The sequence below is a fragment of the Syngnathus leptorhynchus genome, chromosome 20 (assembly GCF_054491065.1).
Source record: "Syngnathus leptorhynchus isolate UIUO chromosome 20, UIUO_Slep, whole genome shotgun sequence".
Taxonomy (NCBI): Eukaryota; Metazoa; Chordata; class Actinopteri; order Syngnathiformes; family Syngnathidae; genus Syngnathus; species Syngnathus leptorhynchus.
Window position 1 is genome coordinate 2,943,713 of NC_141214.1, and position 25,623 is coordinate 2,969,335.

At 43.8% G+C, this 25,623-nt stretch overlaps 3 protein-coding genes across 8 annotated transcripts; all 3 read left to right on the forward strand.

Moving 5' to 3' along the window:
• Positions 1–851: 851 nt before the first annotated feature.
• Positions 852–19,758, forward strand: cdk6 (cyclin dependent kinase 6). Of its 4 annotated transcripts, none has more exons than XM_085900841.1 (9): positions 852–1,275; positions 1,896–1,986; positions 2,081–2,428; positions 4,589–4,724; positions 7,917–8,084; positions 13,225–13,334; positions 16,751–16,801; positions 16,887–17,022; positions 17,172–19,758. In XM_085900841.1, exons 3-9 carry the CDS (start codon positions 2,205–2,207, stop codon positions 17,322–17,324), a joined length of 978 nt encoding a protein of 325 aa, XP_085756967.1. In that variant the 5' UTR covers positions 852–1,275; positions 1,896–1,986; positions 2,081–2,204; the 3' UTR covers positions 17,325–19,758. The 4 variants fall into 4 exon arrangements, with proteins under 4 accessions (XP_085756967.1, XP_085756966.1, XP_085756968.1 ...); XM_085900842.1 differs by lacking the exon at positions 852–1,275 and adding an exon at positions 1,295–1,696 and having other exon boundaries at positions 1,898–1,986; XM_085900840.1 differs by lacking the exon at positions 1,896–1,986.
• Positions 19,759–20,235: 477 nt separating this feature from the next.
• fam133b (family with sequence similarity 133 member B) lies at positions 20,236–23,428 on the forward strand. 2 transcript variants are annotated; one of them, XM_085900392.1, is made up of 11 exons: positions 20,236–20,392; positions 21,052–21,149; positions 21,278–21,356; positions 21,463–21,576; positions 21,657–21,683; positions 21,792–21,866; positions 22,024–22,122; positions 22,218–22,259; positions 22,344–22,415; positions 22,842–22,892; positions 22,980–23,428. In XM_085900392.1, the coding sequence occupies exons 1-11, from the start codon at positions 20,369–20,371 to the stop codon at positions 23,073–23,075; spliced, it is 777 nt and encodes a 258-aa protein (XP_085756518.1). In that variant the 5' UTR covers positions 20,236–20,368; the 3' UTR covers positions 23,076–23,428. The 2 variants fall into 2 exon arrangements, with proteins under 2 accessions (XP_085756518.1, XP_085756519.1); XM_085900393.1 differs by having other exon boundaries at positions 22,221–22,259; positions 22,980–23,416.
• Positions 23,429–23,609: 181 nt separating this feature from the next.
• LOC147040854 (progranulin-like) lies at positions 23,610–25,301 on the forward strand. 2 transcript variants are annotated; one of them, XM_085900396.1, is made up of 5 exons: positions 23,610–23,748; positions 23,835–23,988; positions 24,056–24,238; positions 24,476–24,619; positions 24,884–25,301. In XM_085900396.1, exons 2-5 carry the CDS (start codon positions 23,851–23,853, stop codon positions 25,010–25,012), a joined length of 594 nt encoding a protein of 197 aa, XP_085756522.1. In that variant the 5' UTR covers positions 23,610–23,748; positions 23,835–23,850; the 3' UTR covers positions 25,013–25,301. The 2 variants fall into 2 exon arrangements, with proteins under 2 accessions (XP_085756522.1, XP_085756523.1); XM_085900397.1 differs by having other exon boundaries at positions 23,610–23,744.
• The last annotated feature ends 322 nt before the right edge of the window (positions 25,302–25,623 follow it).

Below are 25,623 nucleotides of genomic sequence, written 5' to 3' on the forward strand. Positions count from 1 at the left end.
TTATGATGTTGGTCATTATAGAGTTGTATAGATAATATTTTTTAAGGTGGTACTTGGTGTACAAAGTTTGAGAAACACAGACATAAAAGTCTGAGTTTACACTGGCTCGCCCTTGGTTTTAAAAAAATGTTTGCAGAGTTTTTTTCACTTTTGCGTACGCTCTACTTCTGCTTGGACCAGAGTGTGTGTGTGTTTTGACACGACTTTTCTACTGTTGCATAACGTACTGTATACTAGTCCAAATGACCACCGGAGCAGAGGAGTCCCCCTGTCAGAGCTCAAGCCCCCGGGCCTTGAACCTGACCCTTTTGGGACCATGCAGGTTGAGCACGGCACATTGCACCCTGGCTGAAGCATTGTAGCAGCGGGAGCTCCTCAATGGCTGCAAGGGGAGATAGATAGTGTGGCCGTCCATCCAATAAACCTCCACTCGCCCCTCCCCGACCCCTGCGGCGCTCCCGAGTTTGACACGGGAGACAAAACCCGCCGGCGTGGAGTACTATGAATGGTAAAGCACTGAGGAGGCCGAGGGGAGAGCAAAGAGGAGGTGGTGTGCCTTTGTAGTCGGGGAGGAATGCGGAAATGTCCCCGCTCCGTGTCAAACCTCTCTGAAGGGGGTCAGGCCACATTCAGCCGGCGTGGGAAAGCCAGGCGGAGACGGAGCTCACACGGCCGAGCGGGGCTGCTGGTGCATGGGCTTGTTTGGGGGATATATGCAAGGGGTAAAAAAAAAAAAAAAAAAAAAAAAGGGGGCGAGAGAGGGAGAGAAAGGGAGAAATCTAAAGAGGAGCGTGGCTTTGCAGGGCTTGTATCACGCGTTTGCCTTTGTCCTGCGCACCCCCCCACCCCACACACACACACACACACACACACACACACACACACACACACACACACACACACACACACACACACACACACACACACACACACACACACACACACACACACACACACACACACACACACTCAGTTGCGAGCAGTGTGTGTACGTGTGTCTGTGTATAGCTTTCGAACAACCTCCGCCTCCACCCCCTGCACCCTCCTCCTCCTCCCCCGTTCGAGTGTCCCTGCCTGGGCTGGTGCAGTTTGAGGGATGGGGGGTTAGAGCATGCACCGTCCAACAACTACCTGTGTGGCCCCCCGCATGGAGGACAGTGGACAAGGATGCGTTTGAGCACCCCTTTTTTTTTTTTTTGGATCGGAGACCCGGGTGCCTCCTCACTTTATCGGACATGCCAACGTTGCGACATACTGTTGACAACATAACACGAGGTAAACACTAAAAGTTGTGTTGCATGTGATACCAAAAGTGTGTGTAGATGTTGCACTGGTGTTTAGCTATATTTAGCAAGCAAAAATCTGCATTCTAAACACACGATTGAATTTATTTGAATTTTAATCTATTAAAATGTGTTAAAAATAGCCGTTGCAGTTATCGAGAAAGAAAATGTTATTAAAACGTCGCAAATGCTATTCTTGAGGTAATGACGCGAAGATGTATGTGTTAAATGAGAGTTTTGTAGTGTTTTAAAGGGACTAGAAGCAATTGAAGTTTAGACAATGCAGCCAGGAGACAGCCACGTGCTCGCAACGTTTGCGTGACCTCGGTGACAAAGTCTCAGCTCATCATAAAGTTAGCTAAAAATGGACATATGAGAAGCAGCTAAATACCGAACTCGGAACCACTTAGCGTGTAAGGACTGAACTTTATTTTCGCTCGTTTTTGATCAATTATTTTCAATTTCCTTCAATCCAAGACAGTCCATATCTTGCAACATTTGCATTTGCGGCGAGTCTTTGAACGCACCAGAAGTTGTGTTTATCATAGAGCGAGCATAAAAACGCTGACGGGTTAAGTAATGTTTTTTCTTGTGTTTTAACTTTGTTTTAAGAGGAGGAGGACATGTTAAGCGTAACAGGAGGAGGAGGAGGAGTGCAAGTTGGGAGGCAACGAGGCTGCTTTAGCGATTGTCGGAATAAAACGTGATGACAGTTCTGTAATTGCTACCTGGGGCACATTTTGACCACTTTTGACAAAGATGGGGTCTACCTCCATCCGTGTCTCTCTGTCATCTAGGCATTGCACGTGCAAAAGATTTCCTGTGAATATGTCTTGGTGAGAAACTTTGGCTCGTCAGCCTCGCTGGGAATCCCCGCACGATTTTCAACAAGAGACGAGGAGGGGGGAAAAATAAGCAAAAATGGACAAAGAAACGATTGGTACGCAGTATGAGCCCGTGGCCGAGATCGGAGAAGGCGCCTATGGAAAAGTATACAAAGCCAGAGATCTGAAGAACGGGGGACGATTTGTTGCCCTAAAACGAGTTCGTGTCCAGACGGAGGAAGAGGGGATGCCTCTCTCGGCCATCCGGGAGGTGGCGGTACTGAGGCAGCTTGAAGCTTTTGATCATCCAAATGTTGTCAGGTAAGTGTGGCTGAGAGAAAAGGTGTGCATGGTCTAACCACTCACGTTAAGAAATAATCTGTTCTAATATGTGCAGCTCTCCATGCCTGTGTTCAGAATCATTCAGTCATTCTCAACTCCCTCATCACGATACAGCAAAATATGAGATGCAAGCAATTCATGGGGCCGTGAAGTCACGTCACTTCATAGCAAGCAGCAGTTTGGCACATAGTCAACCGTTAACTGACAAACATAATTGTTGCATATTTCCAATTTATCGCTCAGCTCATACTAACAATGCAAATACAAACAATGCTCAATGACATTTGTGTTGTGATTCCCTCAACATATTTTTAAGCAGCTGGGACTGGAACGCAAACTCTAAAGTAGCATATAGAAACAAAGCAAAACGCTAACTCAAAGTTGACCAGGATATGAATTTCTTTTGGTTTCACTATGTGTTTCAAATTTCCATTTATATTTGACCCATGCCTCGCCTCTGGTAGGTTTTGATGAATTCCATTGTCAACTCTGTACTTACTCCATTTTGTTTCACATTTGTTTCAAACAATAACCAGTGGGTTATACATGCCAGTATTACGAGTCGGGGAATTCCTCAACGGACGTGACAGAACCATGCCTTTCACAGTCTTGCTTCTAACAATAATGAATAATGAGAAATGATGACTCTGTCCTAACACAATCAAGATAGGGATTATTTTTAACCTGACCATAAACATGGCTAATTTTAAAACCCGGGTCATTTCAGTTTAGTGGCTAAATCTGCCAGTGGGGAAGCGACACGTTAGATTCTCTTCTGCAATCGTTGAAAGGTTTTTGAATCGGTGCACGGATCCACCGGTTGAGCCAAACGATACAAGCAGGCAGCTCAAAGCAGGAAGGGTGCATTGTGGACCTCTTGTGAGACTCCCGGCAACCCCTGGATGTTGGTAATGAGCTCCATTATTCATTCCATATGTTCAGTGTCTGCTGAGAGCCCCCATTGTAGGCCGCCAATCGAGCTGTGAGGGGCATTTAACCTCAACGCTTCGAGAGGAGGGCATCATTTATTCTTTGACATCACACAGGACAAATAGCTTGAACGAAGCATCTCTCATTCACAGCACGTTTCCAATCCTGCTCTTGCAAGAGCGTCAACGTGGACATGCGGGAGAAAAAAAAGAAATGTCGTCTTCTTTCACATGCAAGTCATTTAAATAACCTATAAAGATTAGTGTAATTGATTAAATATGACAATAAAGCCCTCATACTTACATTTTCCTTAACTCCATTTGACATGAAGGGATTTCAAGTTGTAGTTTTTACATAAATGGATAAAGACCGATTGTCATGTCTGCAAAGTAATATTTAATCATTCACTTGAGCTGAGCTAATATTTGACATTGATTTCAAAAGACGATACCGGAGATGCTTTATGAGGTCATGCCTTGGCAATAACCAATGAGTGTCAACACAGTTCATGGCCGCTAGGTTTCCATTACGGTCGGCTTTGCCTCCAGCGCTACGGCCACAGAAGATGAAGGAAGCCCTTGCGGCAGATCCCTTTAACATGCCAAACAGCATCAGGAGTTGTCATAGCACTGGCCGAGGAATGCTGCTTGTGTTCCCCAGCTCTTTGATGAGGACACACTGCATAGTTTTTGTTTTAGCTTTTCACCAAAGCCTGCTCTGGCAGGTTGCTGACATAATCTGGATTCTTGGCTTCAGCTTTTCACCAAGTCTGGCACAACCATAAATACTGATGTTTCGGATTTGGTAGCCTATAATGTTTAAAAGCGTTCTCCCTCAAATATTTTAACGTGACACTGAAATGAAGTATTGTTACCACACTATGCCCAACAGGCACATAGTTGGCGACGGAACAGGAAGGCGTTAGCAAAGCAATTCTGTGGTGTTTTGAGCTGTCAGGCTCTTTCCTATGTTGCAGTAAGTTCCACTTCTGGTTCCCACTTTTTGTCATCGCCATCATTGTGGCGACCTCCCGAAAACAACAACAACAACAAAAGGAAAACAGCCAAACCCATTTGTGGCGTTGTCTCACAAGATCTGTTGACGTCATGTGATGTCAAATGTAATGGATTGAACTTTGCTAGCTCTAAGTCCTTTTTGTTTGCTGCGCGCTATCAGTTGTATTGATCTCTCCTTTTCCTCCTCTTCCAGGCTTTTTGATGTGTGTACAGTGTCTCGGACGAACCGCGAAACCAAACTCACCCTGGTCTTTGAGCATGTGGATCAAGACCTGACTACCTACTTAGAGAAAGCCCCTGACCCCGGCGTGCCGCCAGAAACTATCAAGGTAATGACTTGCGACTACTAATTTATGAGAAGATACTGACTGGGTGTTTTTGATCAAACGTTTTACATTTATGTAACTGTTAAATTGTGTGTGGCCATTATGAGCCCAAGGAAGTCCCTTCATTGGTTACTCTAGCGCGCTCGATAAAATCCTCTGAGTGTTCACTTACAATTTGCCCAAAGGTCGGAACTGGACGCGCCATTAACCCTTCCTCTGTGACTGGCTCTTTTTATTTTAATCTTTCCCTCAAACCTCTTTTTTTTTTTTAGAACTCTTAATCGTATTTCACCCCTAGGTCCCGTGATTTAACATACACAATACCGGGGAGTTATTGCTCAATTTTTAGGCCTCTGAGTTTAAGTGTCAGTTTTGAAATGGAGACCTTGTGGAAGCGAGAGTATCTGTAGTTTTTTTTCCACCCCGGGGCAAAGTTTACGTGCGAATGTTCTTTCGAGCTGCAATATTGGTGATAAACTTTGTAAGCATAGACGAAATAGGTGGATCTAACCTCAGGCCTTTATTGGGGGTTTAGCAAACGACAGTGTCGAACCCTGCAATTTCTTGCTTGGATTATTCTATCACACAGTGCATAGTGTGTTTCAGTTTTTTTCATTGGTTTCTCCATTGGCATTTTTTAAATAGAATATTTTTCTGAAATCAATTTTCATAGAGCAAATTGTACAGCTATGCTGTTCATTCCATCATCAGATCCATGGAGGTTGAGTTGCTTCGGGGCTCGTCTTCACCCCCGCTTTGCTTTCTCTTAACATCCATGCAGCTGGAGCCATTGGAAGACAAAAGGACAATGATGCATTGACAATATGACACTGGCTCCATCCCTTGTTATTTCTAGGACACTGGACAGTTCCTTGTCCCCCAAATTGCCCCAGAATGAGCTCTGAGTTACATTTGGTCCACTTTTGTCATTTTACATTGATGGTAATCTCCTGGATATGAGCAAATCTCAGATATAGTGGAGCCTACACCAGCATGAAACCAGTTACCCCACTCCTTGCCAGCCTGTCCACCTCTGCCCCCGCCCCACCCACTCGGCCTCAAGACCCACCACATGCTCATTGATGAAAGAGGCCCTCCTCCAGGAATTAAATGAGCTGGAAGGACATCAAGCGGCCGAGCTAGCCCAGGCTCGGTGCGCCTCGGCCGGGCCAGCGCTTGGGTGTCACCCGCCCTTCTCGGCTGCCGTCATCCAGGCTACCACAGCTCTATTCTCTGAGCCTATAAAGGGGGAGGTTAATGAAGCATGGGGAGGGAATTACACTAACGCTAACCGGCAGATGTCCCATATTGTGCCTCGCTACAATAAACAATATGGCTGCCTTTGGTGCATTTGCATTAGAAAAGGAAGCATACCCAGAAAGCCATGTTGTGGCTGCATCTTGCAGAGGGCTTACCACTTTTTTTTCCTGGTACTCCTGCTTTTGGGAGGAGGGGCAAAGGGGTCAAACCTGTTGCCTTTTTGTGTCTCTTCCAAGCCAAGTTGACCTGAGGACTTTTCTGGTGCCCACTGATTTAAGTTTAAGGTTCAACTATGTAAAAGTTTAAATTTCATTTTGCAACGGAGTATATTTTTACTGGCCTGGCTGTCAACCACGATCGCTGTATTGTTTGACATGACTCAGTTGTAGTGGAAATTGATACATCAGAGAGGAAGGTGCTGAGGCCAGGGAGGCCATCATTGTTTGTGTTTGTCCAAGAGTCACACTTCTGAGGTAATTAGTGTTTACTAGCAAATCCTGCTGAAAGGAAGTACGGCAAAATGGTTATTTAAAGCAGAGAGGAACTGACTGGGGGGCTGCTATTGTGTCAGCACTCACACATACACACACACACACACACACACACACACACACACACACACACATACACACATAAAATAACCAACTGCCTCCCTCTGTTCTATGACCCTGTCTGTCTGCTGCCCTCCTCACTAGGTCATGGCTGGATGGAGATGTAGAAAGGAAGGTCTGTTTATGCATCCTGCCTGCCCTTGGTCAGGACCCCCCTCCAACACCCCCCTGCCACACACACACACACACACACACACACACACACACACACACACACACACACACACACACACACACACACACACACACACACACTTAACATTTTCACATACACGCACAAACTTCGACCCCCGACAAGCTGCGGTGCACACAAATTAGAATGTCGTGTACTGTGTTTACGCGAGCACGGGGGCCAAGGGACGCGACGTTTGCGAGTACACAAACACGCACGCTCCCGGCTCCTCGTGCCCACAGTACGCGGTGGGGTGTCTCATCCCCTGCGCCGCGCAGCAGCCAGCCCCGCGCCGCTTGCTAATGTTTTCTGCTTGAGTGTGCAGGCCTCTTTGACTCACTCACCAGCTGGTCAGCTAGTGAATAGAGCTGTGGGCTCAGCTCCATGTCACTTGTGAGGTCTTGGCTGGGGACTTTTCGGGGAGGGTGGGAGGCTGGTGGGTATTTACAGGAGAGAGGGGGTGCATATGTATGTCAAGGCTGGGATAAGGCACACCAAGCTCCCCCCGAAAAGTGTTTTTCTTTTGTGGCTTTCATACGCACACAGTATACATCCAGCCCTTCCGCTTCTGAATTTGGATATGTCAGCTGGTCTTTTATTGGAATACCATAATCGGCCCAAAAGCCAAGCTCTGCCCCTTTCGCTATGAGCTTTATTGGAGAGCCAAAACCAGCCCTTTCTTTATCAGTCGTTCGTTACTCGTTTACAGGTGCAAGACCTGTTTTGGGAGCAAACGGAACAAGTCCAAGCTGGTTCGACATAGTTGCGTTCTCCCCGCGCTAGTTTACTTTAGCTCAAGCGTTATTGATGCAGCGCCTATGGCCATTTCTGAGGTCAGCCTGTGGTCATAAAATGAGAGGGAACGCCAATTAACTCCGGCCGAGCAGCTGCTATGAAACAGAGCTCCCTCCGTGCTTGTATAGAGCGGGGCCTCCCTCTATCATTTGTGTGTGTGTCAGTTATCAAACATCTGCCACAGTCGACAAGAAAAGACGCAGGCCTCCTCCGTTAACTCTTCTACGACCAAAACTGTGTCTGCCTATGTCAGGGATGCTCATGACAGTTTGATCCAATGTGATGCTGCAGCTATTGTTGCTGCGTGGTCACTTTTTGATCCTATCTAATATTTATTGACTTCTTGTTTTCTTCCAGGATATGATGTATCAGCTCCTCCAGGGGCTGGATTTCCTGCATTCGCACCGCGTGGTTCACCGTGACCTAAAACCGCAGAATATCCTGGTCACCAGCGGAGGACAGATTAAACTAGCCGACTTTGGTCTCGCCCGCATCTACAGCTTCCAGATGGCGCTCACTTCTGTGGTGAGTCATGACTAATAAAGTCCCACCTTCCAGTTACTCACCTTGCGAGATAGCACCGGATGAAACTATTTGGCCTTCCTAGTCAAACAAATCTTTGCTTGTCTTCTCCCCCCTTTTTTTTTTTTTTTTTAATTGAGCAATACAACATAGAAAATGAGCGAGCAGTTCGGCTGCAACGGGTCACATGATCGAGTTTCTCAGTGTAAAGTGAGAGCCGAGGGCCCCTGTGGCCCTTCTCGGGAATTCCACAGTGGCAATAGTGGACAGGGATGGAACAGATGAGGAGACACAGGCGCCCCTCCCTTTCCCGCTGTCGGCACTTTGATGTGCCACTGCTGAGCTTGTGGGCTCTGATGACCAGATAAAATGGAGACTGAAGGACTCTTTGGAAATCATTGAATTAGGGAGAGATGAGACGTTAAAGATTTGCACAGGCAGCAAATGTTGCTCAGTCATTTTTTTGTGCGTCATTTTTTAAGCAACCTTTGGTGCGTACCGCAACATACAGCATCTGAAATGTCAGAATCAGAAATGACTTTCAAATTTACATAATGGTTTCCACAATGTTCTGTACACTGGGTGTTTTGTTCTGCCGAAACACTCGTATGACTGGCAAGGGGATGATTTATGAGGTTGCATTCTAATAAGGAAATTCACCTTGAGGTATCTGTGACACATATTGCGACCTGTGAGTCATTTGCACGCACAAAGGCATTTCAGTTTTGAACTACTTTGCACACCCACGCACACACTCATTTCGTTCCTTGAATATACATTTAGCCACCGTGAGCTTCTTTTGGTTAAAAGACGAGTGCATTGCATGTCCACAAAGTGCCGCAGCAGTTAAGAGGATCTTCCTTCCCCCTTGCCCAACACAGAGCAGCAGTTAGTTATTTAGTCACCGAATGGCACCGTTATTGGCAGACAGAGGGGCTGTAGAGAACTGCTGTTGCTCAAGGAAACAAAGCACTTCTCTCTCAGTGATTCATTTTGCACTTTTAAAATGACATTGTGATCATTTGCATAAAGCTGTTCAGAGGTCCCCCCCCCCCAGCTCCTCTTCTAGTCTCAGTCTTACCAACTGATACTTACTCTGTGCTCTTTATCACGAGAAAAGTGATAAGACGCTCATCAAACTTTTTCAAACGTGTTCAAATATTGGTTGAATCGGCGAGGCACTGAAGGGATTTGACAAAGATGGCTTCTCAGTCTGGATTCTCGTGATCTGCGAGCGGTAGTTGTAAATCTATACTAAAACAGAAAAGCTATGCTAAGACCTCCGAGGGGGGTCATCGGTGCCGCTCTGCTCCGCTCGTAACAAAAATGTTGACCTGAAAGTCGACCTGCACGGTTGCATGTGACTGACATCACCAAGTTTTGAATATTTTGGCCCTCCCTCAGAGAGAGAGCAAGGGAGACCACCCAACAGGGTGGTACAGAGGCCTCCATTAGGCCTCCTCTGGTAGTCCCTGGGGGGCAGTTGCTTTGTTAATGGCATTTTAATGACCCGGTCTGGCTACGGCTTCATTGACCCGCCATGAGTGACAGGCAGATGGGCAAATCTGATGGGTTAATCTGACATGCCTCAGAGGAAAGAGGTGGGCCTTTGTTTTTAAATCCAACATGTCCCGTTGAGATTTGTTTCATCTCCATCACAATGTAGCTTTTCCTTGATTGACGAAAATGAGCTTAAATCTAACAACAGAATTTAACCACATGCTATTGTTTGTTTTTCTTTGTAGCGTATGAACAGAATATCAAAGTTCTTTTAGTATCCCTGAGGATAGACTGCAGACACCTCTGTAGGTCCTTGTGAAAGCAGACTCATTTTATTCCCTCATTGAAGGTATTTTCTGAATTAAGGCATCCCTCTGCAATTACAAAAATACAGACATTGAATTTCTTTTACGGATCGATCGGTTTAGTTCAAATGCATTTCTGCTATTTGTAAACGGAAACAATGGAGACCAGGAAGGCGGTGGGAGGAGGGGGGGGGGGGGTTCAACGCAGGAGAGCACGTGTAGCACACTCTGGGACTGTTTAGATAGTTCCTCAAACAGCTCCACATGGGAAAAAAAAGGAAAAGCCTGTATGGTTTGACTGCGGCCAAGAGCGAAGGAGCTGTCCCACAACTTGAGCTTGCACATTTAGTTCGCTATTTTCACAGACAGATGTGTTCAAATGCGGGCAATGGCTTTGCTTCCAGTGTTAGTATTTATATTCGCCCTTCTGTGCCCTGTGGTTCTTCGAATACAACATCTCACTAGCATGGCGGCTCTATCCCGAGCCAAACTGTATTAATTGTCACCAGTCTTTGGCGTCGCTCCAGGTGGTGGGGATTCTAAACAGCGGGAGTCGTGCATGTGCACACACAAAAGTGCAACGGGATATGGAAGCTGTGTCCGTAGCAGGAAGAAGGGGGGGGGGGGAGAAAAAATGACGGCATATATGTGGAATTTTCCAGCTAATGATGTGCGGATGTGGTAGCACAGGGGAGAGAGAGCCACTGACTGTGCTGTCTTTGTTTCACTTGCTGAGGGCCTCATGCAGCATTCCTGTATGCTGTGCATACTTTGGCAACACTCACTTTTACTGTATACAGTTTGTCTGCTGCTCTTGCACTTTTCCCTGCAGCCATATATCAATATCTCCTTTAATCTCCCTTTTATGTCCTTTCTTGGCCAGGTGCGGTGCCATTGTTGTGACTATAAATTTCAGAAGGAAAGTAGTGAGCGAGTCTTAAAATATTGTCATGCCAGGTGCGGTGCCATTGTTGTGACTATAAATTGCAGCGGGAAAGTAGTGAGCCTGTCGTAAAATGTTGTCGCGACAGAACAGGCCGAACGGGACTCTCGGGCCGTTTTTCCTCGTAATTATTTTCTATATCCTCTGCTCTTCCCATATGTGGTGTGCCTACACACCCTGAACCTTTTATCCCCTTTCCTCTGAGATTCACTTTGGGAGACTTTAATTTGTGCTGAATTGCTCTCTGGAATGTAATCACATTCTGACCTAAGACTGATAATGTGTACAAGCTGAGAAACGTCTGAACGGCAAACATTGGCTGCACTTTTTCTGCACTAAATGACTGAATATTGTCAAGCTTTTAACCACCTGCTCGCTCTATTTTCAAGGCGTTAGATCCATAAATCAATGGCCGTGTCAGTGCCACACACGCTCAACTGATCTTTGCTATCAACTATCTTGAGTATGTTTAATGTTAAACTACCCTCAGGGATGACTGATAATAAACTGCAATTAGCCTTTAAAACATCAGACACATGTTTGAGATAACTAGCATTCATTGGGAGCCACACACAAACACTTTTGGCACCGAAACGTTTTCATCCAGGCAAAGGCAGGTACTCGGCCAGTCACATGCAATCCACTAACAAACACCCACGTACTGGCATGCACGCACGCTATTGTCTTCTGAACGCTGGTGGCGCAGGTCCAGGCTCCGCGAGTCGCACGGAGGTCTGACCCGGGAGGTCTCGAGGTCCTCCGGGGCAGAGAGCTCAGCAGTGAGAGTGGAGGACAGCGTTAGCCGCGGTGAGGGGGAGGATGCTCTCAGCCGAAAGGAATTCTCAGAATGTTGTCCTTTAATCTGGAGTCAGCCTCATACACCACACACATACTGACTAACTCTTTAGGTTTTTCTCCCTCGGCTTGGTCTGACCCCCCTCTGGTGTTTGTGTTACCGTGTGGGAGAAGGGTAAATGCTCACGACATAAAAGAGCAGAGCATAGAAACAAAACTAACTTCCTTTTTCCTGTCTTCTCATTGACTCACTACCTGTATATTTATTCACAGTCACTGATGAACCACACGAAGCAGAAGAGCAAATTACAAAGTGACTCGGACAATAAATAGAGAGAGAAAAGCCCAGAAATGTCGTAGGAAAAGGACTCATTATTGAAGAATGATGTTATGAGATTGTGTTCATCGTGCAGCTCGGAAGCTAAATGAGTGACCACCCGGCTATAGGTTGACTACTTCAAAAATAGCGTCCAGAAACTTCAATCACCCCATCTTTTTTCCGGTGTGTTTTTGTACATGTGCACACGGCCACGAGTGATTATAAATGTCGGCGCTATCTGCGCTTGCGGCTAGGATTTTAGGTTTTCGAATGACTGAATTGCACTGCAGCGGATATACTGCAAGCTTCAGGTCTGTGGTTCTTCTTAGAAGGCTCCGCGTGCGGACGTGCACGCATGTGCTCACTACTTTTAAGTCTGCAGGGCTGCATACTCAATACAGCGACTGCCGTCAAACATTTTAGCCCTGCGAGTGGCAACGATAATAAGACTAAGTGGACTATTTGGACAACAGCCTAGTTAATAATGTTGTCGTATGTATTTTTTTTTTAAGGAAGCAGTTAGCCTGTATCATATAAAAATGTGAAAAAAAACTTCCCAAAGTCAGGCTTTCAGAGGTTACTTGCCCAGCTTCCGCCCTCATTTCCACTTAAGCAGGAAACAGGAGATGAGAGTATCTCACATCTACAAAATGCAATCCTTGACTCTAATAATAGTCCGAGTTTAAAAGTAGAAATGTGACTGATATGTGTGATTGGCCTAATCAGAAGGATCCATGAGATTGATCAAATTGAAAGCTCACCAGCGGAGTTGAAAAACCTCATCCAATATTTAACACGTTTTTAAAGCTCAGTATTAGATAACTTAATGAATGATCATACAAGTAAAACATAAGACCTCACGGTCTTGTAACCTTGTACTCGCTCAAGCTGAATACAAGCATTATACATGTGGGTGACTCACTTTGCTCACCGCTACTCTCATTTTGAGTTTGATCAGTGTGCTGTGGTGCCTGGGGAGGTGGAACAAGAGCAACAGGTTGATGATAAAGCACCTGGAATCATTCCGTTAAAACAAGGGGTCACTGAGTTGTTGCCGGAGGGCTTCCCCTTGTGTCGCTGCTTTTGTGGCATGCTACGTTTGTACGCGCTCATCACTTCCATTAGAGGAGCACAAAGGAACCTGAAAATCATGTTTGAAGTGGCTGTTGTGGAATATTGTCTTTTGAATGCAATGCAGAATGCCTAATGTATATGTGACAATAAATTTAAAAAAAAGTCCGCCTATTTTATTCTGACAAGTGTTCACTCTGAATGACGTAGGTGGTGACACTGTGGTACCGAGCCCCAGAGGTCCTGCTGCAGTCGAGCTACGCTACCCCAGTGGACCTGTGGAGCGTGGGTTGCATCTTTGCTGAGATGTTCAGAAGAAGGTGAGCCTCAATATGTTAACACTTGGATGTGGGCTAGAAGTTCACTCTGCACCGTCACCCTCCTCGGTGTAGTCATGTTGAATAGTGAAGTTCTAAATGGTTTTATAGGCCAATATCGTTGCAAATGACATTTTTCTGACGCATTTTGTGCGCCGTGAGAGTAGTGTCATTACAGTTGGCTTATCAAACTATTCCAGGAATGACTGGCAACTCGCTGTGGTTGCAGCACACGTGTCAAGACGCTGCTCGGTGATATACAGTAGGTGCTTGACGGTTTGCGGTCTAACTGACTTTGCAGCTAAAGCCACCCCAAGCTAATAACTTCATTTTCCCTAAAACATATTCAAAGGTTTTCCTTCTTCTTCCCAGTCAGGATCCCCACATTCATTTTATCACTGTTTTAAATGTAAAGGATGATAAAATGTTTGCTAACTGTAGCAGTCTGCTTTAGTTTAGATAAGAGAAGTAGTGTGCCCAAAAGAAGTCGTCTTGCTGGCAATTCGTACTTCCTTCCCCAACCGCCCTCAAACAGCCGCCACACACGCACTGAGCCGCAATGTGTGCATAAGATGCGGTGGAAAGGACCGTGAACAAGTATGCATAGGAAAAAGAAATCTGAATGAAGCAGCATTGAAGTCACCAAGCAGTGCTGTTCCGTCAGCATGGGAAGGAAGACGCCGAGTCGCTCCTCTTTGTCTTTTTTGTCTTCCATCTGAAGTCAGAATCAAACACAGTTAGAACATGTCACTTTTTATAGCGCTCTCGACTGTCCAACTGCGCCTGAGGACTAAGCGCTAGGCAGAGAACACCGTAATGGACACGCAAGATGATGAATGGCTTTTTAAAAGGCCACCTGTTGGAGATTAAAGGGCACCTGGGAGACGCTGTAAGAGTGGCGCACAACAATGGAAGAGAAATCTATTGTTTGCAATCTTCCCGCCCCAAATCAAAGATTTGAGCGAGTAAAAATCCAGATAGAACGAAGAAAGAGCCCCACTGATTATTTCAGAATTGGTGTTAGATGATCGGTTTGTCGTAATCAGATCCTAAATTTCAAAATCTAGTTTTTTTTATTTTTTTATTGTCTTTTGAACACACTGAGCCTGAAACACATGCTCAGTGTCTTGAATGCAAATCTAACTTTGAAGAGCCAGAATACAGCCATCACCCTTGGGCAAAAGTTTCCCTTTCATCGTCAAACATACCGATGTTTAATGCCTACATTGTTGTGAAAGGAATTTGAGCAAATATCATACAAGTCTACATTTGCATGGCTCGGATAGCGTCAGGGGTGAGTCATGGATGGAAGTGAACGAGAAAAAGAAAGGCGCCTGCGTGTTGACATTCCTCTAATCTTAAAAGGTCGACCGTGTTGTGTTAATGGTCCGGCAGAAGCCTCACATCCATGTTGACTTTCTCACAGTCTGTCACGCCGGAGGCTTTTCGATTGATAAATCTCCACCAACACCTCTTGCGCACGTGTTTGTTTTACTATTTTTAAATTGACAAAAAAATGCATCACCACATCAGACAAATGTTCTTTTTCTCGCTATTTCCCACTTAACTTGACACTCACGTGCAACCGCACACACACACACATGCACACACACACACACACACACACACACACACACACACACACACACACACACACACACACACACACAAGCATTCCAGAGGTTGCTGCAGTGGAATGTGGGACAGAGAACTATTGGCACCGAAGGAAGTATGACTCAGCTGACTCTCCCAACCCAGCATATCACTCGGTGTGTGTGTGTGTGTGTGTGTGTGTGTGTGTGTGTGTGTGTGTGTGTGTGTGTGTGTGTGTGTGTGTGTGTGTGTGTATAATGGGTGGGGGGGCCAGAAATACTGTACGGTATACGCTCATGCAAATCTTGCAAAAGGAAACAATCCCAATGGGAATGGCAGTACGACGTTCGCAAATACAGACCACTTGCCTGTGTGTGTGTGTGTGTGTGTGTGTGTGTGTGTGTGTGTGTGTGTGTGTGTGTGTGTGTGTGTGTGTGTGTGTGTGTGTGTGTGTGTGTGTGTGTGTGTGTGTGTGTGTGTGTGTGTGTGTGTGTGTGTGTGTGTGTGTGTGTGTGTGTGTGTGTGTGTGTGTGTGTGTGTGTGTGTGTGTGTGTGTGTGTGTGTGTGTGTGTGTGTGTGTGTGTGTGTGTGTGTGTGCATACCTGTGGCCCTCACGAACAAACCAGCAAACCACAGCAGGTTTAAAAATGGACTCGCTGAATTATCAGTCTGACTTGTTTCGGCATGATGGCTTTGCTGTAGGTGAATCTTCAAAAACTGGATCTTAAATGGATTAAGAACAGTTCAGAGGCCCGCGAGAAGGCTTTTTTCTTTTGTATTCCCCAAAGGTGTTTAAAGAAGCCATACAAAGTCTCATTAATTCAATTTGAATAGCTGTAATAAATTCTGTATTGATTTAATTAACGCTTTGATTATGATGACTGTCGCGGGTGCCAAGCCGCAGTCTACACTGTCTAACGGCTTACCTTTCTCGAAGCATTGTTTCTCCCTTTTGCAAAAGCTGAACAGGAACGGGACAAGATATGTCATGGAACAGCTTCACTTTCCAACAGTTTTGAGGCTCAGATAAAAGAAAACAGTTAAGATGTGCATTCTATCTTGTGTTCCATACTAAAAATAGAACCTGCTTACATATTTTCACAAGTACCACATTTGTTGGGCACAAAGGGTATTGTTCAAATTAAGCCTTTGACATCAACACCTCCTTCTTTCCTCCAGCAGGAAGGTCTGGTTCCCATGCTTCTTTCTCTGTTCGGATAATCACACGTTTCTTTCACACGCCGCTCCCTCCTATTTTATGACTCGCGTTCACCAAGAAAGCGAGAGCGAGTGAATGCGCACACAGGATTCTTCGGCTTTTTCCGTCCGGCGTTACTGACGGCAAAGTTGGCCTGATGCTGACTACTGGAATTTATGTGTGTGCCAAAGCAGGCATGGACGCCCACGGGCCTTCAAAGACGCGCCAAAGCCACAGTAACCACCAGCAGTCTTACTGCCGCTCTCCTCCCTTTTTCACTTACCAATACAACTTCACAGTGCTGAATGCACAAGATGGAGATGCGAGTGTGAGACTTCTTCCCTTAAGAAGTCCCCCTTTCCATTTTGCCTCAGGGAAAATAAAATGTTCAGTTTATATATACATATATATGTATATACGTAATATAGTGTATATTTACCATGAAAACTAGGTCAAGAATAGGTCAGAAAAACAGTTGCACTATTGATTGTGAAAATCCCGTGCAGATCACTGTCGGAGCTAGTGAAATATGCTTGGACCAGGTGCCCGGCCAGATAATTATATCAGGTCTTGCTCCTCCCCTGAGCAGGAGTGATTGACACTCAAATGTTTTTCTTTTCTTTTGCAGACCTCTATTTCTCGGTAACTCAGATGTTGATCAGCTGGGAAAGATTTTTGAGTGAGTATTTGCATGTCAGGATGGCTCTTTGACAACTCTCATCATTTAGAGTGAATGAAGAGAACACTTGCTGTCCTCCCCACAGTGTTGTCGGGGTACCTTCAGCAGAGGACTGGCCCCAAGAAGTGGCCCTACCACAGAGTGCCTTCATCCCACAGCCTGCTAAGCCAATAGAAGACTTAGTTCCTGACATAGACGAGCAAGGGCGGGCCCTCTTATTGGTATGCACAAAGTAGTATTGTGCAATGGTACCTTGACTCGGATATGAAATCAACGTTTAACTTTGACCTAAATTCAATTCATTTTTTATGGTCCACGATGCTTAGTGTTCATTTTGTCATCCTTTTTTTTTTTCTTCCCATCTGTCTAGCAATTCCTCGCCTTCAATCCCTCCAGGAGGATCTCTGCATTTGCTGCACTTAGCCACCCTTATTTCCAAAGTGTGGACAGCCTCAGTAGAAGTGTGTATGCGGCACAGCCTCTCCCCAGCAACAAGCCCACTATTGAAGAGAGGACTGCCTGAGAGTCCTCGTTGTCCCTCGCCGTGTCCGTAAGAAGTATTCACCCATCTGCTTGATTGTTCAATCCAACTGCTTTAAACTACCGTGACATGAGCTGTCAATTGAAGTATAAAACACAAAATGATGCAAGACAAATATTCATCTCTTTCACAAATGGCCTGCATTCTGCTTGAATGACAATATATTCACTGACAATATGAGAAGGCCATAGTGTCTTTTGGAATATCTAACTGAACAACACTTCCATGACTCAAAATTTGGTCTGTTATAGCTGCTGTTCGCCGATAAAACATTGCGATCGATTTTGGCATATCAGAACAAAGCATGAACGATCATGTGGTGGGTACAGTATACTTCAACTAAGTACTCAGAAGGAGGCAATGCTAGGAATGAGGACACCCCGCCCTGGATATGCACAAAAGCTATCCTCCTTCTGTGAACTGATGGATTGAAATTGCTGCTTTTAGGTTCTAAAATGTTGATCTATGACTGGGACTGATCAGTGAACGGACTGCAGATTCCATGCAGCGGCCACTGTGTGACCAGAGTTGAGGCCCCCTTCCTTTTAAGAGTCGTCTCGATGCCTAAAATGGATTTTTATTCCACTTTATGGACTTGTGAAGCACAAGCGGGGCCGCATTCACGAACACGTCGAGTGTGCACTGATGCTCTTGCAGACACCAAACAAATGAGTCATGACTAACTGCCACTTAGTGCCGCCATGGTTGCAGGCTTTCCAAACGTTATACTGCCATCCAACGGATGCCCCGAGCAACTGCAGACCAGTAGCAGGATTCTAATGGTCTTTGCAACTTTTTGGGTCAAGCACACTTAAAGGCATTCATCACCATCATGGGCTGATACCGGTGCTGCGGCAATGATGAAAATGAAAAGTTTTTGCCACTCCCTTGATGTTTCTGACATGGTGGTTGTTAGTCGTCAAGGTCTCGTACCTTTTTTTTTTTTTTTCGAATATCAAAGTGACAGTAATCGTACACGCTTGCAATAGGTGGCTTTAGTCCCACCAGCACGATTCATCAGTTCATTTGGCATAGAATTACGCTACCAATATTCTGTATTTAATTGTAATTTTATTGCTAAGTCTTATATGCATGTTTTATCAAGTTGCATACTTGAGTTTTAAGATGCCAGGGCATAAAGTATTCTTACACCCACTCTATAGAGGATTACTGAACCTGTGTGAGGATAAATTGACGATGTAAGGAATGTATAGATGGCTAGATGACTACGATGTACTGTTTATAGTGCGGCGGTAATTCTAGAAAATGTTTGATATTTGCATTGTCAGCCCATAGAAATGTCACAAAAGCGGATCAGGAAACAAAGTGAGGGTCAGTGGAATGTTGAATGGCAAGAGTATTTTGTCGGTTGGCGGGTTCTGTGGGTGCTTGTTGAATTTCTTTCAGCTTGAAAGTGGCTGCAAATGTGTGTGCGTGATTTTTTTTTTTTTTTAATAATGCACAAATATCTTAACCCCGACTCCTTCCCGTTTTTTTTTTATATGTATGTACCACGATGTTCTATTTTTTACTTTTTGCCAGCAAGGAAAAAAGCAAGTTGTTCTCACAGAACAGTAACATACTTTAACACTGGTGTACCTTCTCTGAACTGGTCGTGCTGCTAGCACACACAGACACACGTACACACACACATACACACACTTTGACACAGACGCAAACACTCATTCTTTCTCAGGTTTTTGGTATGGGTGTCCAAACCTTTCGCACAGTTTGCACATCCTCCGGCGACTAACTGACCACATTACAACTCTTTCAGGTTCTCTTCAAGCTCTCTAATGATCATGCCATTGATCATATTCTACTGTCAGTCCTATTTATCATGTTATGTTACTGTAGTCATGACTGTATGAATATAACTGCCTGTATAAGGATTGTTTTGACACAAAAACAACTTCTTATTGCCAATTGGTGAACATAATCCACAAAGCATTGTCATCTTGACGAAGCAGTGTGCAAACATTCTGTTGGGAAATGACTCGTATCTGATGTTGTGACATGCAATGCAATGAAAGTTCAAAATATTTTAGATTTATAGAAGTTTTGGTAATGACTGCTTTAGTCTTTTAAACTTGATACAATCACTGTGTGTGTGTGTTTTATTTTCTTAGCCAGTAACGTCACATTTCAAACATGAGTAAAACTGAATTCCGCTTTTATGCTTTTAGTGGTTTTGCTGTTTTAAAACAAAAAGCTTCATCCGTCTTGTTACTCAAATAACACGTTCCTGCGTCACATTGGGATCGACCATGATGTTGTTGAATGAATTCAAGAATTGGTGTCTTATTATTGTTTACACCAGCTGAATTAAAAGAACGCTTTTGATGAAAATTGTGTTGATTGTAAGTATACATGTCACATTTTCATGTAACCCTGCAAATAAATGGGGTATGATGAATGAGGTCTGGGTGTCCATTTGTTTATAGTTTTTTTTTTTTTTTTTTTTTTTTTTTTTACAAAAACAATGTCAGAAGATGACAAAGCAGCGTTGAAGGAAGCAAAAGCTGTGAAAAGCTACAGGCAAATGTTTGACACCTTCAAAGAAGGGGGTTGGTTGCATTTGGTTCTTGCTCAACACGGAATGTGTGCAAGACTACTATGAGTTGTTTGGAGGAAGGTGAGCACTCATGACAACTGCAACAGATTAGAAAAGCATGATATTCCCCAATTCAGTAGTTGGCTAATGCATGTATTTAATACATACAGTGTCCGTACTCAACGTGAGTGTTTTTGCCACCTCTACAAGAGAGCAGATCCCAAAATAAGGTTAAAACGAACAACACAAGCAAACTTTCCTAACCAAGTTAATCTATCTACATGCATTCTAAAAATGACCGAATGGTGGCAGCAACGCCTCAAGGAGGAACTTGTATCGACTTATTTGTAACTGGAGAAGGAAATGAAGCGCCGAGGAAGAAAAGACGTTTAAGGTGGCTGCCTGCCACATATCAAGAAGAAAACAAACGTCTGTGCTATTTTTAATATTTCTCATTTATAACTAAGCCAAAATGGGCAAGAGAGACAATCGAGTGGTGAGTTATTCTGTTTTGTTTTCGTGGCAGTCAGACCAATTTGCTTGCGACCAATTCAGCCCAGCACGGGACAACAGAGCCCATACCAAGGCTTGCTAATAGGCCTTGACTATGATCAATTAAACGGCATCCCATTTGAGCGAGACTCTTTTTTTTTTTTAAGGTGGTATTAATTCCACGCCAAGAATGACAAATATGTACGTTTCATGTGCTTGATCGAGCTGCATAAGATTTGAAATTTGCTCACCATTTTGTATCGTATGTTGCGCTGATGAGCCCTTAAAGCTAGCACAATTTAAATGTTCCATATCATCATACAGCCGATACCACCAATGTCGATACTGATTAGGTGTGGCTCTTAAAACAATCATAAGGCTTGGGAATGTTGATTTTTGTTGTTGTACTTTTTGTTGATATTTTGTTTTTAACAATGCGCCTGTCATGAAGCATGAAGGGGGTCTTCGATTTACGTGGTTTGAGGTTACGAACGTTTTTTATTTGGTTTTCTATTTATGGGCAAGATGAGTTTTTCATCCAAATGTTTACAGTAATTTACCACATTACTACTTTAATATGACTACAATTTTATCTTTGAGCATTGGTTCTTTTTACAGCCACGAGATTTGTTCAATGTGTGGTGGGTGTGTTTGACATTCCAGGCCTACGTAAATCCAATCGCTGCTGCTCGATCCAGGGGGCCGGTGCAAAACTCGGGACCGACCATACAGGATTATTTAGGCAGACCTCGACCGACATGGTGGGTCAAAGAAAATATTCCTTAGTTGTTCCACATGGGGAACCTCCAGTATAGGACAGAAAAGTTAGCTACTCAATGATGGTATGGTATAATTGATACTTAATTGAATCATTTGCTGTCTTCATCAGGGAAGAGATAAAGGAGCAGCTGGAGAAGAAGAAGAAAGGTTCCCGAGCCTTGGCTGACTTTGAGGACAAAATGAACGAGGTGTGAAAACAAACAAAAAATATTTAAAGCAAGAAATGGTGAAATTCAGCATCTTGAATTTTAGATGTACGGTATCAGTCTCACGAAAATTCTTTCTTGGTTACAGAGATGGAAGAAAGAGCTGGCAAAGAACCGAGAAAAGCTGTTAGGTGCAAGCGAGAAGGACAAAGACAAAAAGGCTGGCGAGCGAGAAAAGGAGGAGAAGAAAGATAAGAAGGAGGTGCACTATAGATGCCATAATAAATAAGACCTCACTTAGAATCCTTGATCGCTCATGTTTGTCTTCTAATTTGTGTCCAGAAAAGGGAGAAGAAGAAATCCAGTAGGGTGAGGGGAGACCTCTAGTTTTCACTACTCTTCTTGTGATATTTAGTCACGTATAAGTCAAGTTCCCTCAAATCTAACGAACCCTGCTTTTATTGTGTTCTGCTCAAGCATTCTTCATCTTCTTCTTCCTCCTCATCGAGTTCTGATTCCTCCAGCAGCTCCTCCTCAGAATCAGAAGATGAGGTAAGGCACAACAACCATAGGCTTTGAAACTGCTGAACGGTTCCAGTAGGAAATATCATACACATCAGACCGATGCCTCAAAAAGAATGATCACATATCAGAAGTGCACTGTGACTCTTGACCTCATCTGAACTTCTCCGTATGTGATCGTTTACAGCTTGATAAGAAGATTGTGAAGAAAAAGCGGAAAAGAAAGAAGTCGTCTGCCAGGAGAGCATCGGACGACTCAGATGCAGACTCGGATGCTGAAAGAAAGGTTTTTCTTTCTTCCTTCCAATAACACAACTATGCCTTGCTTATATGAGAATGAGCGACTGTAACATTCACCCTGAATGCTCTTTTTGTCCCAAGAAGAAAAAGAAAAGAATCAAGGAAGAAGGTGATAACAATAAGGTGATTGAGAGCTTGTTCTAATGTTAAGTGCTTTTTTCCCCCACATTCATCAATAATATGAATGTGCTAAATGTTGTCGTCTAGGATGACAAAAGCCGTCGAAGGAAAATTAAAAGTGAGCCAAAGTCATCCGCTGAGTCAGATGGAGATGAAATGGTAAGCACTAAAAGTGGAAATGTTTGTACATCTGGTCATTTGTGGTAATTCAATGTTGCGCCTTGGCCACTAGGGGGCAGTAGAATAACTTTCATGCATACTTAGGACACGAGCTGTGATGAAACTCAAGACCATTACAATGAGCTTCAATGGAATTTTTTTTTTAGGGGATATATATAATATATGCCTATGATTATTGTTAAATACACCATGTATAATACGCTTTATATAAAAAAAAATTCATAATTCCAGGTATAGTCGTAATAGTGGAACACGCATTACATTTGTAGGCTGTTAGTCGAGCCATTCAATTGCAGTCAGAAAGTCCATTCTTGAGAAACATAGGTTTTTATTTTCAGCGGGTATATTGCAAGACTTCCTTTGTTTCCATGGTTTTCATTCTATTTTCTTTCCTCTTCCTCTCAGGCTGACACCAAGAAGAAAAAGAGAAGCAGTGAAGAAAAAGAGAAAATCACCGTAAGAATATATTATCAAAAGTTATCAAAAATCGGTTGGTCTGTTTTAGTTGTCAGAAAACAAAAAAGATATGTCTTTTTGACACAGGACAAATCAAAGAAAAAGCGGAAAAAGAAGCACAAGAAGCACAACAGGAAAAAGAAAAGGAAGGCGGCATCTCAGTCAGACTCCGAGCTGGACTAGCTGTTCACTACACCTGGTATTGTTACTTTTTTTCCCCCCCCGGGCCACCAGATTCATCCAGCTCAGATTTGGACAATTGCAGTGCTGTGCTGAGCTTGCGAAGCCTTGTAGAATCTGGTGCGTCTTCATTTTGGGGGTGCTCGCGGAGTTGCCACCGCCCAGGTTTTCGGTGTGACTGAACTATTTAGGACTTATCTGCCCCCTTTGCATGTCGAGCTGAACGCTTGATGTCACCCCAGCCTCATATTGAAGTTGGACATGTATGATAAAACGCGTCTCCGTTCAGTGCTGCACAACGGTGCACATGTATGAACCGGGATTCCATGAATAAAGTCATTGCAGTTACTTGCGGATGACATTTTGAAGCTTTGTCTTTCGTAGTGCAACTACCTCCATCCATCTTTTGCTTTACTGTTCCACTGCATGTTTTATTTCCATTATTAATAAACTGCTAAACAGACAACCTAGGTATGGTAAAGCCTCAAAGCCAAAGTCCATTTGAAGAGTTGTGAACTGCATTTGTGGGAGTAGGCAGTCTGCAATCTCTTAAGTCACATGATGTAGTGGGTGGGTGTAATGTGAAAGCTACTTGCAATGAAAGAGAAGTGAAATTTAATTTGACAAAGAGAAGAGTGCTGACTTTGATTCAGGAAGTTCTCTGGAATCTTTGTAAGTAAGTTGACGCATTTCTGTTTGTCACTGAAATGTTGACCAAAGCTTTCGATTGGCTTTGCAGTGATTTTAGATTGCCTTTTGTAGTTGTCGTTTACTCCAGATGTTGAGGCTCAGTGTGTGGCTGGCATTCGGGTCCTTTGTGTCCTGTAACATCACATGCCCTGACAAAACCGTCTGTTCCGATCACACTACTTGCTGCCAGACTGAGCAGGGGTATAGCTGCTGTGGATACCCCAATGTGAGTTCACACAGTAATTTGAAGTGTACTACCGTTTTTTGATTCTGTATTTCCTGGAATTCTCCAGGCTGTGTGCTGCCCAGACATGTCCCATTGTTGTCCTCGAGGATTTCGCTGTGACTTAGCCTTCCAGCAGTGTGAGAAAGTCACTGAGTCGTGGATGGACTCTTCATTTCTGCTTAAAAAAGCTGCTGCGGAACCTCCCGTCACTCCACTTCAACCTATGTTGTACACAAGTCACAATGAAAAGGTGAATTCTAAGTTATCGGCTGCCAATACCAGCCACTGATACTTAAAGCATAAACATCTAATATTGCAAAAGTCCTCTTGCAGCAAAAGTTTCACATTTTTTTGTCATTGTGTTAAGTGAATTTTTTTTACATAAATTGGTACTAGAGGTCTCAATACTCTATCGATAAGTTCTTAAAGGGTGAATGGTACTGGTGGAAAGAAAAAGTACTCCCCCCCCCCCCCCATCTTATTGCAGACACGTGTACCAGCTGTAGTGGATACCAGTGGTAGGGGTGAGTTTGGAGCCATTCGCTGCAGTTCAAAGTTATTCTGCCCACAAGGCACATCTTGCTGCAAAGGACTGTCGGCAGAATCCTGGAATTGCTGTCCCTACCGACTGGTATGGATCTGGTTAACTTTCATTTTGTTCACAAATAGCCAGAAAATAAATATCTGGTGTTGGTCAAGAATAACTGCTTGAGCGCTGATTCCCAGTTCCCCTCCAGTGCAGCAACTAGTGGACACAGCAAACATCGCAACCAGCTGTAGCTGAAAGACAATTCATAAACCTAATGATGATTGTATCTGTTGGAAATAGGTCCTGGAATGATTTTATTCTAACAGTTAGACCTTCTAACAGCCTGCTGTCATTGGTGATTTTCAGGGCCAGTGTTGCGCAGATGGTCAGCACTGCTGTGAATATGGATACACATGCAACATCCACCCCTTATCATGTAGCAGAAGAAACGTCATGAGTCCATGGACCCAGGGAAATGCTGAAAATGGCCATTGACACCTTGTTTAGATTTTATTGTGTGGTCATTGCACTCTACTGTACATCAATTGTGATACAATAAAGCCCACGGTTTATGACAATACTCATGTATGATATACATATATATTTTTTACTGATCTAAAAATGTTTGTCATATATTTTTTTGGAGCACGATGCAACAATTCTGTGTAGTATCCATACAATATTTCCCCGGTCGTAAACCCGGTAACTACCCCACCTTTATTTTGTAGGAATGAACGGAAATGCTACGTCACTTCCGGAAAATCTCAGATTAACGTAATGGTGTCGCAAAAAAAGCTTCAAAAAGGTCAGAATATTCTTTTATTATTCACATTTGGTTTTATTGTATGTAGAACTTAACAAATTGGAAAATGATAAACGTACAGTACTGTATTTTACTTTTAAAATTTTGTTTAGAGACCATTAATGAAGCATTTAATTAAAAATATGAAATATGAGTGTTTAACAGCAGCTGGTCGTGGATTCGGTAATTGGCCCTGACTTGCTCAAAATAACAAGCATAAAGTGGTGGCGAAGTTGGCTGTAACTAGTTCCGCTTATTCAATAATAATAATAATAAAAAAGTCAACTACAAACTCAGAAAATGT

Coding starts and splice junctions, on each gene's coding strand:
- cdk6 (XM_085900841.1), top strand. CDS start 2,205: ATGGACAAAGAAACGATTGGTACGCAGTATGAGCCCGTGGCCGAGATC. Junction 2,429..4,588: donor GATCATCCAAATGTTGTCAG/GTAAGTGTGGCT, acceptor CTCCTCTTCCAG/GCTTTTTGATGTGTGTACAG. Junction 13,335..16,750: donor GCTGAGATGTTCAGAAGAAG/GTGAGCCTCAAT, acceptor TTTCTTTTGCAG/ACCTCTATTTCTCGGTAACT.
- fam133b (XM_085900392.1), top strand. CDS start 20,369: ATGGGCAAGAGAGACAATCGAGTG. Junction 21,150..21,277: donor GGCAGACCTCGACCGACATG/GTGGGTCAAAGA, acceptor TGTCTTCATCAG/GGAAGAGATAAAGGAGCAGC. Junction 22,123..22,217: donor ACTCGGATGCTGAAAGAAAG/GTTTTTCTTTCT, acceptor TTTTGTCCCAAG/AAGAAAAAGAAAAGAATCAA.
- LOC147040854 (XM_085900396.1), top strand. CDS start 23,851: ATGTTGAGGCTCAGTGTGTGGCTGGCATTCGGGTCCTTTGTGTCCTGT. Junction 23,989..24,055: donor GCTGCTGTGGATACCCCAAT/GTGAGTTCACAC, acceptor GGAATTCTCCAG/GCTGTGTGCTGCCCAGACAT. Junction 24,239..24,475: donor ACACAAGTCACAATGAAAAG/GTGAATTCTAAG, acceptor ATCTTATTGCAG/ACACGTGTACCAGCTGTAGT.